At 36.5% G+C, this 12070-nt stretch overlaps 2 protein-coding genes across 7 annotated transcripts in view; one reads left to right on the top strand and one right to left on the bottom strand.

Annotated features, from left to right (window-relative positions):
* CENPP (centromere protein P) overlaps positions 1-12070 on the bottom strand; it is a 231964-nt gene that overhangs the window by 65985 nt on the left and 153909 nt on the right. The window lies entirely within an intron of this gene.
* ECM2 (extracellular matrix protein 2) overlaps positions 1-12070 on the top strand; it is a 56140-nt gene that overhangs the window by 30161 nt on the left and 13909 nt on the right. For 3 of the 5 annotated variants that reach the window (XM_081238005.1, XM_081238002.1, XM_081238004.1), the window contains exons 2-6: positions 540-852; positions 4537-4725; positions 6895-7470; positions 9687-9802; positions 11452-11587. In XM_081238005.1, the coding sequence (XP_081094131.1) occupies positions 564-852; positions 4537-4725; positions 6895-7470; positions 9687-9802; positions 11452-11587 (1306 nt within the window). In that variant the 5' untranslated portion in view covers positions 540-563. The remainder of the gene's footprint in view (positions 1-539; positions 853-4536; positions 4726-6894; positions 7471-9686; positions 9803-11451; positions 11588-12070) is intronic. The other 2 variants (XM_081238003.1, XM_081238006.1) reach the window with 2 other exon arrangements.

Raw genomic sequence — 12070 nt, 5'->3', positions numbered from 1 at the left:
TAATAAAATATAAGAGCTGGGAAAATGAATTGTGGATGATGTTAGTCACAGAGAGGTGGAGAGAAACCTCCTGAGTAACCTCTGAAAACCTACAACACAGTGGTCCAGAGAGGGGTCGGCAAACTATGGACTGGGGGCTAAGTCTGACCCACTGCCTGTTTTGGAATTTGTATACACAATTGTGTACATATCATGTACACAAATTGTGTACATATTGTCTACCTTCATGTTACAAGGGTCGAGCGGAGTAGTTATGACAAAGAATGCATGGCCTGTAAAACCTAAAATATTTACTATATGGTTCTTTATAGAAAAAGTTTGCTCATGTCTGGTCTAGCAATAAAGTATTAAAAATTATTTGATTCTGATAGAAAAATTCTAAATTCTGACTTGGCAGTAATACTATAGCATAGAGCCCATATATTATATGTGTTATATCTCACAGACTTGCTGCTGAGGGATATAGGCAATTATAGGCCAATTTTCAGAGGTAAAAATTTAGTCACTAGCTCTGAAATTCTGTTTCATTCTCATCCTAGGAATCAAATAGTGAAAAAGCAAGCATGAAGTTTTCAAGCTTGTATTGTTTTCTTCTGCTTCTCATTTTTCAAACTGACTTTGGACAAAATGAAGAAACTTCTAGGAAGGAAAGAAGGAAGATGTATTATAGAAGACAGAGAAAAAGTTCCTCGCCCATCCACAGATCCAGTAGACAGCTTGGAATTCAGCAAATGAGGATAGTTACACCAGCAGCAACACTTCCCATGGTTAACTTGGATTATAGTATGGAGGAAAAGTTTGAATCCTTTTTAAGAGTTCCTGGAGTAGAATCAAGCTATAATGTGTTACCAGGTAAGAAAACAGTAGGAGAGAGGAAGAGAGAGAAACTCCAAAAAGAAAATTTTTAAAAAATTCAAGTTATTATATTATATTCTGGTTTAATCTACAAAGATAAATTTTGAAATAATTTAAAAAACCATTTATAGAATATACTTATAATAGAAATTATTGTAAAACAGAAAAAATATTACTTATCCTATAACTACATTTATAAAACCATAGTTACTATTTTGGTTTATTATTTCTAGTCTGTTTATTATGCCATGTATTTAAAATAGTTGTAATCATAATATAGTAATATACATGTCAAAACTGCTTTTTCATTTGTCATGACAGATCATCTAGGATATAGAAATAAATGATTCAGATGAGTCTATGAACTCACGGCTATTAAATATTTTCAACCAAACATGAAGTTAAGCCACTGAATTTATTTTATATAGACCAAACTACTGAATTTTTAAAGTTTGAAGAGATTGGAAATTCTTCTGAAGATTTCAACTAGGCATTTTTAAACACTAATATTTAATGGTCCACATTTTTCCAGGTTTGGAAGGAAAAAGTAATTATATTATACATATGGTACCATTACATAAAACTTTCAAAAGACAAAAGAATGTATCACCACAAAATGTTCTGTGACCAATACTTCATACATTGTCTCAAGAAAACCAAATGCTTCTAAATGATGTCATTTCCAAGAAGTTAACAGAAATAACATACAATTACCAGGAAAACAGACAATTTAGGTCACATTTACAACATGACTGAGAGAAGAAAGAGCCTGGAGGCAGGGAATTTAAGATGATGATTATAGCGTACCCATAACTCTTAAAGAACGATGAGGTCAATTTCCCTAATTAAGTGGAAAGATATCCAAGCTATAATAATAGAAAATAAAAAGGTTGAAAAGTAGTATGCATAATGTGATCTCAAATCTGTTTTAAAAAATATGCAGCATAGGGTGATGTGCATTAAAAGGTATAGAAGATGTATACTAAAGATTTCTAAATTGTCCTAAAATGTTTTCCAGTGGTCTTACAGTACTTTTTAAAAAAATTGTGGTAAAATACACATGACATAAAACTTATCATTTAACCACTTAAAAGTGTACAATTCAGTGGCATTAAGTATATTCACAATGTTGTGCAACCATCACCACTATCTCGTTCCTGAACACTTTCTTCACCCTAAAAGGGAACTACACATGTATTAAGCACTTACTCCTCATTTTCTCCTCCCCCCAGTCCCTGGCAACCACTAATCTTTCTGTCTCTATGAATTTGCCTATTCGGAATATTTAATGTAAAAGGAGTCCTATAATATGTGGCCTTTGGTGTCTGACTTCTTTTACTTGGCATAATGTTTTCAAAGTTCACTCATGTTGTACAGTGTATCAGGACTTCATTCATTTTTTATGACTGAATTATATCTCATTGCAGAGAAATACCATGTTTTGTTTATCCTTTCATCCACTGATGGATAATTGCATTGTTTCCACCTTTTGGCTACTGTGAATAGCACAGCTACGAACATTTGTGTACAAGTTTCTATCTGAATTCCCGTTTTCAGTTCCCTTGGGTATATACCTAGAAGTGGAATATTAGGTACCTAGGAGCTGGGCCATGTGGTAGTTTTATGTTTAATTTATTGAGAAATTGCCAAATGTTCCCCACAGAAGCTATATCATTTTATATACCCACCGGCAATATACAAAGACTCCAATTTCTCCACATCCTTGCCATTATTTTCCATTTAAAAAATATAGCCATTCTTGTGGATGTGAAGTGGTTATCACATTGTGGTTTAATTTGTATTTCCCTAATGACTAATGATGTTCAGCATCTTTTTATGTGCTTATTGTTCATTGTATATCTTCTTTGGAGAAATGTCTATTCAAGTCCTTTGCCCATATTTTAATTGGGCTGGCCTTCTGTTGTTGAGTTATAAGAGTTCTTCACATATATTCCAGATATCAGACCCTTATCAGATATGATTTGCAAATATTTTCTCTCATTGTGTACACTGTCCTTTCACTTTCTTGACAATGTTCTCCAATGGACCAAATTTTTAATTTTGATACAGTCCAATTTATCTATTTTTTCTTTTGTTGCTTGTGCTTTTGGAATCATATCTAAAAATCCATTGCCAAATCCAAGGTCATGCTTTATTTTATGAATATTATATTTTAGATCTTATATTTAGGTTTTGATCCATTTTGAGTTAATTTTTATATTTAGCATGAGGTAGGGGGCAACTTCATTCTTTTGTATCCACATACAGTTGTCCCAGCACCATTTGTTGAAGAGACAACTTTTTTCCCCATTGAATGGGCTTGGCACTTTTGTCAAAAATCAATTGGCCATAGATATAATGGGTTTATTTCTGGACTCTCAATATTCCACTGGTCTATATGTTTATCCTTATGCCAGTACCATACTCGTATAAGCTGATTATTGTAGCTTTGTGGTAAGTTTTGAAATCTGGAAGTGTGAGCCCTCAAAATTTTTTTTTTCTTTGAAGATTTTTTTTTTGGCTATTTGGGGCCCCTTATAATTCCTTATGAAATTAAGGATTAACTTTTCCATTTCTGCAAAAAAGGCTGTTGGAATTTTGATACGCTATAGTACTTTTATAATCCGGAGACAACTCCTGATTATATCTATTTTTTTTTCCAGGGGAGAAATTGGATGGGTGGGATTAGTTTACTGTAAGTATTCAAATGAGAGATGGGTAGGGCTTGAACAGGGCTGACACAGCAGTAAGGGAAAGAAGGGGACAAATGTGAGAGCTCATTTGTGGGGACAGTGGCTCAACAGATGGAAAAGAGTTATCAGGAATAACACTAGGATTGGAAGGAAAACATCCCCTCTAATATTCAAATAGACTGTCTAATGGCCTGCTTAGTTGACACACTTATCCATGTATCTACAACACTGTACATAGAGAAAACAATATACTAAAACCCACTGCACTGTGTACTTTAAAAGGGTATTTGAATTGTATTTCAATAACACAACTATTCTAAAAAAAAGAGATTGTTGCAATGTCTCATCGAGAATTCAATGTAAAAAGCACCACAAGCATACAATCTGATTTCACCTCTCCATCTGCACATCAGGAAGGGTACAATGTGGGCTCATTCATCATTAGTGCTGTTCCAGCTCTCTGCTCTCTGGCACGTGATGGAACTATACTGTTTTTTCTCTTCTGAAGTTAGATGTAGCCATATAATTTGCCTTGGTCAATGTAATTAGACACGTTTAGAGCTTGTGTGTTATTTGCAACCTCACATTCCCACTGCTGTGGCCATCGGGGCAGCCTGCTTGGAGATGAAGCCTATTTTATCCTGACAAACAATATCTACATTGGACACACAGCAGGAACAAGAAATAACTGAGATTTGGGGGTTGTTTGCTGCTGTTGTATAACTTAGCCATCCTGACAGATGCAGGATGGAAGTACGATTCAGGCTCAAGTTACCATGAAGAGGTCACTCTCAGAGCCTAAATAAGAGGGGTTGAGAATACAGCATGTGAAAAGCATTTCAGAGGGTTACATCTGTAAGATACTTCTATCCTCTGCATGAAAGAACATAGAATATTATTCTCGTGTGGCTCTATCACATTGGGCTCACTTCCATTCACAAGTGCTAGTAACCATACAAGGAATTTAAATGTTACTGTTCTCTTCTAGGAAAGAAAGGACACTGTTTGGCAAATGGGATGACCATGTATAACAAAGCTGTTTGGTCTCCTGAGCCCTGCACTACCTGCCTCTGCTCGAATGGAAGAGTCCTTTGTGATGAGACCAAGTGCCACCCTCAGATGTGCCCCCAAACAGTTACACCTGAAGGAGAATGCTGCCCCGTCTGCTCTGATACTGGTACAAATATTTAGCCCAAACAAAATATCACATGTGATTTAGTCTTTAACTTCCATTTGTTTTTATTTTATCACTACCTTAAATTTTAAATTATGATAAACTAGTCATCAGGGTACTTAAAATATTGGCACAATGATGATAAACATGGAAATTATTTGGGAAATTGCATGATACGGGAGAGAAAAATAAAACATCTTGGCTTTAGAGTTCTAGCTCTATTAGAATGAGTAAACTCAGACCAGATCACATTCCACATTTGACTTGCAGCATTACAGATGTAGTGATAGAATTTACATAGCAAACAGCTCCCATGTTCTTAGTATGTGTGAAGAGCTCTGCTTAGTTCCTTACATGCATTATCTCACTTAATTCAACTCAGTGTGTTTATAGTTATCCACCCAAATGAAGATGAAGAACTCATGGTGAACAAAGGGAGGAGTGGCTTGCATCTAGAGAGAATAAAGCCCAGTTTTCCCAGTCTATGTGCAGTCATTTTAGTGCTCAGGTAATCCTAGGGAAATAAAGGGCAATGGCCCTGGAGCAGTGGCTTTCTGTTGTGGCACTGCTGTGCACAGAAAGATCACACTATGAGGTTTTGTTGGCTGCTCACTGTGCCTTATCTATGAGGCTGATGCAGTAGAGGACTCTAGGGAGGAAGCCTCAGGACTCCTGCAAGAAAAGCCTGGCCAATAGCTTATGAAATAAATAAATATGTGTTAAATAATTCGATGGGAAGGGATACAGATACTTTCTGTTGCCTATGATCAAGGTAGATTGTTTCCATGCACACAGGATGATCACAGGGTGGTTACCTACAGAAGTCTCCTACCAGGAAGAACTTCAGAACATTTAGGAACTGTATTGTGGTGTATACTACTAATTATTTTACTAAGCTATTATGACTTTAAAAAATGTTAGAAAAGAAAAGTGTTTAATGAAACTGACTCCTTGGGATATGAAACACAAGATTTATAAAGGCAAGATCCAGAAATTCTCAGACATTTTTCAAAGGACTTGAACTATTATTCTTGAAATGCTGTGGTTATTTTGGAAAAATAAACTTGGATATACAGAAAAGATTTTAAATGTTTCAATATGATAGTTTTAGTTTCATTTTGCTAATTTTTTCCTACTCCCCTTTTGCATGTTCTGTCAGGGATGTGAAAAAAATAACTCACAGACTTTATAATACATACCGAATTGAAATCTCAAGTAATTACTTCACAATTATATTTTGAGTTCCTTCTTTGGGGGTGATTTATGTATGGCATTAAATAAAATCATGGAAATGATTAAGTAAATTTTTATATTTTGATGAAAGAAAATCTATGTACTGAGCTCACTTTTCCCTAAAACTCTTCATTCAGAGGGTGAGTCTAAAGTCTGGTCTTTGTCAAGTCTCCCCCACTTTCTGCCAAAGATAATAACAGCTAAATACAAATGTAGATAAACTTTCTACTATTATATATTATGCTATCATCATCATGGAATAATAAAAAGTACTCTTGTGCATATGTCTAGGTTAAAGAAACATCATTTAAGTCCAGGACGTCTTCCATAGGTCTCGAGAAGTAAAAATAATTTAAGTACAGAGTCTGGGAGGAAAACAAAAGAGAATTTTCTATAACTCTAAATTTCAGAGGATGCTTTTAGGCCCATGGAGCTGAAAGAAAATCAGATAGATATAATAAATCTATAAATAAAAGCCAATTTCACTACCATAAACAAGTAAAATGTACATCTCTTTCTCTTTTTTATGTCTGACAGTGTACAAGTTCTTACATTATCAATAAGCCCAATTAACTGAACAGTATCTACTATAAAGTTATCACATCTGATTATATTAGAGTCTCACAATAGGACTGCTTATGGTAAGCAACATACGGTAATATTATTCCCTCTTTAGTCACCAGATAGCATGATACTTTAGTAAAAATAAGATTAAGGCTCATAAGGAAAAATAAGAATTGCCTATAAAGTCTTACAAAACAGAAATAAAGTCTATTTATTTCTATTAAAACTTCAAACAAAAATTTCAAGATGCATTTCACATTTAAACTGCACTCATATACCTAGAGGGAATATTATTTACTAACCTAATTTTCACTATGATTTTTCCTTTCATTAATACCACACCTTGCCCCTGCTGTCTTCTCCTTATGTGGTCAGTAGCCTCCTATTTGCTACTCAGTAGTATAGCATTAAATGACAGAACTGAATTTTCTGGTGATTCTTCAGAACAAAGAGAACCTACCAGTTTACTTCATAAGCAACGGCCGTCTCCTTGGGTGGAAATGCATCAAGCACTGAGAAAAGAGGAACTTCAATTTGAGGAGGATGAAGAAGAAATTAAACAAGATGAAGATAGGGAGCAAAAGGAAAAGATCCCTAGACCTGGAGACTGGGGGAGACCTTGCAATGAGGGACAGAGCAGAGAAGGGGGAGAGCAGAGACCTGGAGAGGAGGGGAGGCAGGCCCATCAACACAGAAACCCAGCAAGGGAAAATGAGGATGAGGATGAGGATGAGGATGAGGATGAGGACGAGGACGAGGATGACGATGACACCGTCAGAGGAGATATGTTCAGGATGCCCTCTCAACGCCCAATCCCAGCTACCCCCAGAGGCATACCACCTCTGCCAAGCAGGTGCTCTCTGTCATACAAAACCATCTCCTGTATCAGCGCCGACCTCACACAAATACCACCGCTAACAGCACCAGAGATAACAAGTCTGGAGCTCATAGGTAAGAGATGTTGACGTTAAATTGATTTTGTGGTTAACTCCCATTGTCCTATGAATGTTATATTTTAATTTTATAATATAAGTTGACCCCAAACAGATTAATTTCACAATCTTCAAACATAAAAACTTTGCAGGAGAGATAGGTGTTTACTGCAGAATAGCACCGTCAGGTATAAAGTAAATTCCTCCAAATCAAACCATGATTTCCCATTGACTTTTTTCTAAAGCCAGCTTTAGAAGGTATAATTTATATATAGTAAAACATTATTAGCATGTTTTTCTTTGAGGTTTTTTTAAAGATTTTTTTTTTGATGTGGACCATTTTTTAAGTCTTTATTGAATTCGTTACAATATTGCTTCTGTTTTACGTTTTGTTTTTTTGGCCACAAGGCATGTGGGATCTTAGCTCCCCAACCAGGGGTCAAACCTGCACCCCCTGCATTGGAAGGTGAGGTCTTAACCACTGGACCGCCAGGGAAAGTCCCTGTTATGCTTTGAGTTTTGACAAATGCTTACAGTCAATACCACAATCAAGATATAACATTTCCATCACCTCACCAAATTCTCTCATGTCCCTCCTTTCACCAGCCCTGATGTTTTCTGTCTCTAGAGTACCTTTTCTAGGATGTCATAGAAATGGAATCATACAGCATGTAGCCTTTTCAGCTGGACTTCGTTCATTTATCATAATGCTTCTGAGGGTTATGCAGGTTGTGGCATTTATCAGTAGCTGGCTCCTCCTTACTTCTGAGAGGCGTTTTGTTGTTTGGATAGACCACAGCTCTCAGGTGAAGAACATCTGGATTATTTCCAGTTTGGGGCAATTATGCATACAGTTGCTATAAACATCCACATATGGATGTCTGTGCCGACCTAAGTTTTCTTTTTCCTAGGGTATATACCCAGGAGTGGGATTACTGAGTGCTACAGTAAAAGCATGTTTAACTTTATAAGAAACTACCAAACAGTTCCTTAAAATGGCTGTGACACTCCTTCCAGCAATATCAGAGAGTTCCTGTTGTTTTCCCCCTTGTTTTAGACATTGTGGTAGGCATGGAGTGGTCCAGACTTTTTGCCCATGTTCTTATAGGGCCAGGAAGAGCTCTGAGTGGAGGGATTGGTAGGACAGATACGTGTGTGAGGCTGGCTGGTGGGGAGACTGGGACAGTGAATGAGTCTTGGCAATAAGGCCCATGCTGGGGATAGCTCTGAAGATGCAGGGGTGAGAGAATCTGAGTGGGGTTTCAGATGTGTCTTGGGGGAAGTAACAGAAATAACTACCATAGAAATAATAATGATCGTATAAATAAATACTCAATAGTCACAGCATGACCCCTTTAATCAGGATAGCCAACCTGCAATAGGACATTTCTGGTGTTATGGCCTTCCTGATACCATGTTCACATGACCCCCTAAGGAATTCTTCTCATGCCCAGAGTGTCCTGCTCCAGCAATGCCCCCTCCTCTGTAGCCTGCATGCCAGGTGTGCTCTGCCATTAAAGATGAATGACCTGTGCTGAGTCACAGTATCTTGCTTTTATAGGAAGGTCACCACATGATTTTTATAGTACTCACTATTTCTGATAAGCTCATTTTCTGGCTTTAAAAATCATTGACTACTGTACTTAATTAAATGTCAAACCAAAACCCCATAAATTAAAGCATGCAGGAACTTCTATAGATTGAAGTCACAGAATTATAATATAAGATCTGGAGGCAATTTGAGACATTAACTCCCCAAGCTTCTTACTTACAGGAAACTGATGCTCAAAGAAGGCAAGTCACATACCCAAGATTTCATTGTAAAAAACAGTATATTTCTGGTCCAGGGTCTAGGAAATGTCAATAGGGAAATACGAAGAACTATAAAAATCAGTTTCTATAGCACCTTCCATAAACACATCTTTGTTGTAAAATGCATAATGTTAACAGAATTGTCTACCAAACCACATTCTGGCTGTTTTAAAGCAGCTTCATCTAAAACATGATGTACTAGAGCATGACAAGTCCTTAGAGTGAAAATTTTGACCATATGAAATAGTCTAGTCCCAGGCTTGTTTTTTTTCTGAACACTCATTTTCTTATATAATACATACTGTCCTTGCTATAAGTATTGCTTTTCCTCCAGATAAAGCTCTCTTTTGCTATCTATGCATGTGCATGTATACATGTATTTATAGGCACATAGGCCTAAAACACAATTGCTACGTGTCCTAGGCAATTCTATCACCTCCATTCCGGATGAAGCATTTAATGGATTACCGAATTTGGAAAGGCTTGATCTGAGCAAAAATAATATCACCTCTTCAGGCATAGGTCCAAAAGCATTCAAGGTAAATAACATGTTCTGACTTCTAACAGTCCACGTGGATGGCTTTCTCATGACTTGTACTGTCAGTGGGTGGAGATGGAGAAGGAAGGAAAAGTAAAATGTTTCACTGGAGTTTTCTCTGAAGAAAGTTTCTGATGTCCCTAAACTGTATTCAAGTTTTATCTTGAATATAGTATATTGTTTTATAGGTTTCTAGCTGTTTTTCCTATGCTTTGTCCTTAAAGCACCCACAACAGCATGAATGACAAAACTAATGTTTTGAATTTATAAAGGAGTTTCTCCCTAAGTAGCAGAAAACATGTTGAAATATGGTCTCTTAGTACATGAGGTATTTCTGGGAAAAAAGGAGAGCTTATCTGGAAACTATTAACATTTTCAGGCCAGCAATACAGAGTTTCCTTATTTCGTGCTATCTGCAAAATCTGATAAAGGATACTTCAGCAGGAGGGGGCTCTAGAAAAACAAATGGGCTCAGATGAAAATTAACATGGGGATACGCTAGGGAAAGAGAAAAGCATAGAGTAAACCTTTGAAAGAATCAGATTTAATTAAAATTTTTTTCTAAAAGGGAGAAAACAGAGTATCAAGGACTTTCAGAAAAACAAAGGCAGAAGAAAGGAGGGGTTTATGTGTGTAAACAAATACTCATAAATGTGTGTGCTTAAAGAAGCCCAAGTAAAACAAGTTACATGCCGGGAGGTCAAACTTTATCCCCTTGGATGGTCTTCTGTCCACTCTTTGGACAAATCACTGGCCTCTTACAAGCTCAGTTCCTGGTTCTCATATAGATTCTGGACTGCAGACGAGAGAGCTCCAGACACTTGGTGTCCACGTTCATGTGAAAGACCTGGAGTCCTGCCTCATGCTAGCCGTCCTGATAGAACAACAGTTGGGACTTGTGCATTTCCTGTATTTGATAAAAAAAACAGGACACTGTAGGAAATTGCCTTTTCCTTGTTTTGAGATTCTCTGTCCCATTTCCAAACTGCTGAAATTGACTCTGAGCACCACTGATGTAAATCATTCTGTAACTTTGGTAGTGTAGGTTAGTCTGGCCAACAAACATGTAACTACAAATGTGGATATGCAATCTCCAGACAGTCAAAACTGTTTGGGTACCGTATAGAAACAGTTTGTTACATTTGTAGCATTTAATTTTGAAGAATTTCCACAATCATTAGTGCTGTTTTATGACTCTGTCTCTACCTAGTATAGATGGAAAACTGAGTTCACAAACACATTGAAAGGGTTCAAATTGCTGTTTTGTTAGCATCTATGACAGATTCAGATTATTGCATGTTTTAATTAACTTTGTGTCTATTGCTGAGAAGTTGAAAACCTAAGATCTAGGAAAATATGACTGGTCCAGTGGTGATAGGAACTTTCTCTTGCTTTCTGAAGTCACCATAAAAATATGGGTGAGTGTGATGCAAAATCACCAAATGTAGTTTGCTGAAAATACGGGGGAATAAATGCTATTAACAGGACCAACATCTACCTGGCAGGGAGAATATGGGGATTCTTGTCTAAGCCTGAGCAACTGAAGGTTTGTGAAACTTTAGTAACTACCGCAAACTGACCATTAAATGACATATATGACTGCACATCTGTGACAAGATAAAAAAGTAATTTTGAGATTTGCCTTTTAAGCTTCTAGAGAATTTAATGCGTCTGAATATGGATGGAAACAATTTGGTAGCGATTCCTTCAGAACTACCATCTACATTAGAAGAACTTAAAATCAATGAGAACAATCTTCAGGTTATTGATGAAGAAAGTTTATCAGGTATTTAACATTTGACTTTATGATATGTGTCCGTATAACCTTTCTTCTGTAGTTGTGTGGAAATTTTATTTGCAATATCGCTAAATGAATAGCTAGTAAAATTTTTTTAGGTCATGTTACCATTTTAAGTTGATAAAATTTATTTTAACTATTGACTGGTGAAACTTTAAAAAATGTATTTTAAACTGCCTGTTGTCTTAAAAATGCATTTTATAAATAAACTTTCACTGATTTCAGGTTTTCATCATTTACAATACAATAACTAAATTACAAATCCATAATATCCTAAGAGTTACACTAACATTCCCCACACAGCCAGGTGTTCTGGTGCTGTGTTTGTACCGATGTATTTGGTATCAGTGGTGATAACACAGTATCATGGCTTGTTGAACGGGTCTCCTTAGATGCTCAATACACCCCATACACAACTCCCACTGCCTCGGGCCATTTTGCTGTTTTTAACTTGACATGTTTTGGCAAATG

Source organism: Mesoplodon bidens (genome assembly GCF_964165515.1).
Source record: "Mesoplodon bidens genome assembly, chromosome: 6".
Lineage (NCBI taxonomy): Eukaryota > Metazoa > Chordata > Mammalia > Artiodactyla > Ziphiidae > Mesoplodon > Mesoplodon bidens.
Note: the sequence above shows the minus strand (reverse complement) of the source record. Positions and strands in the feature narration are given on the sequence as shown.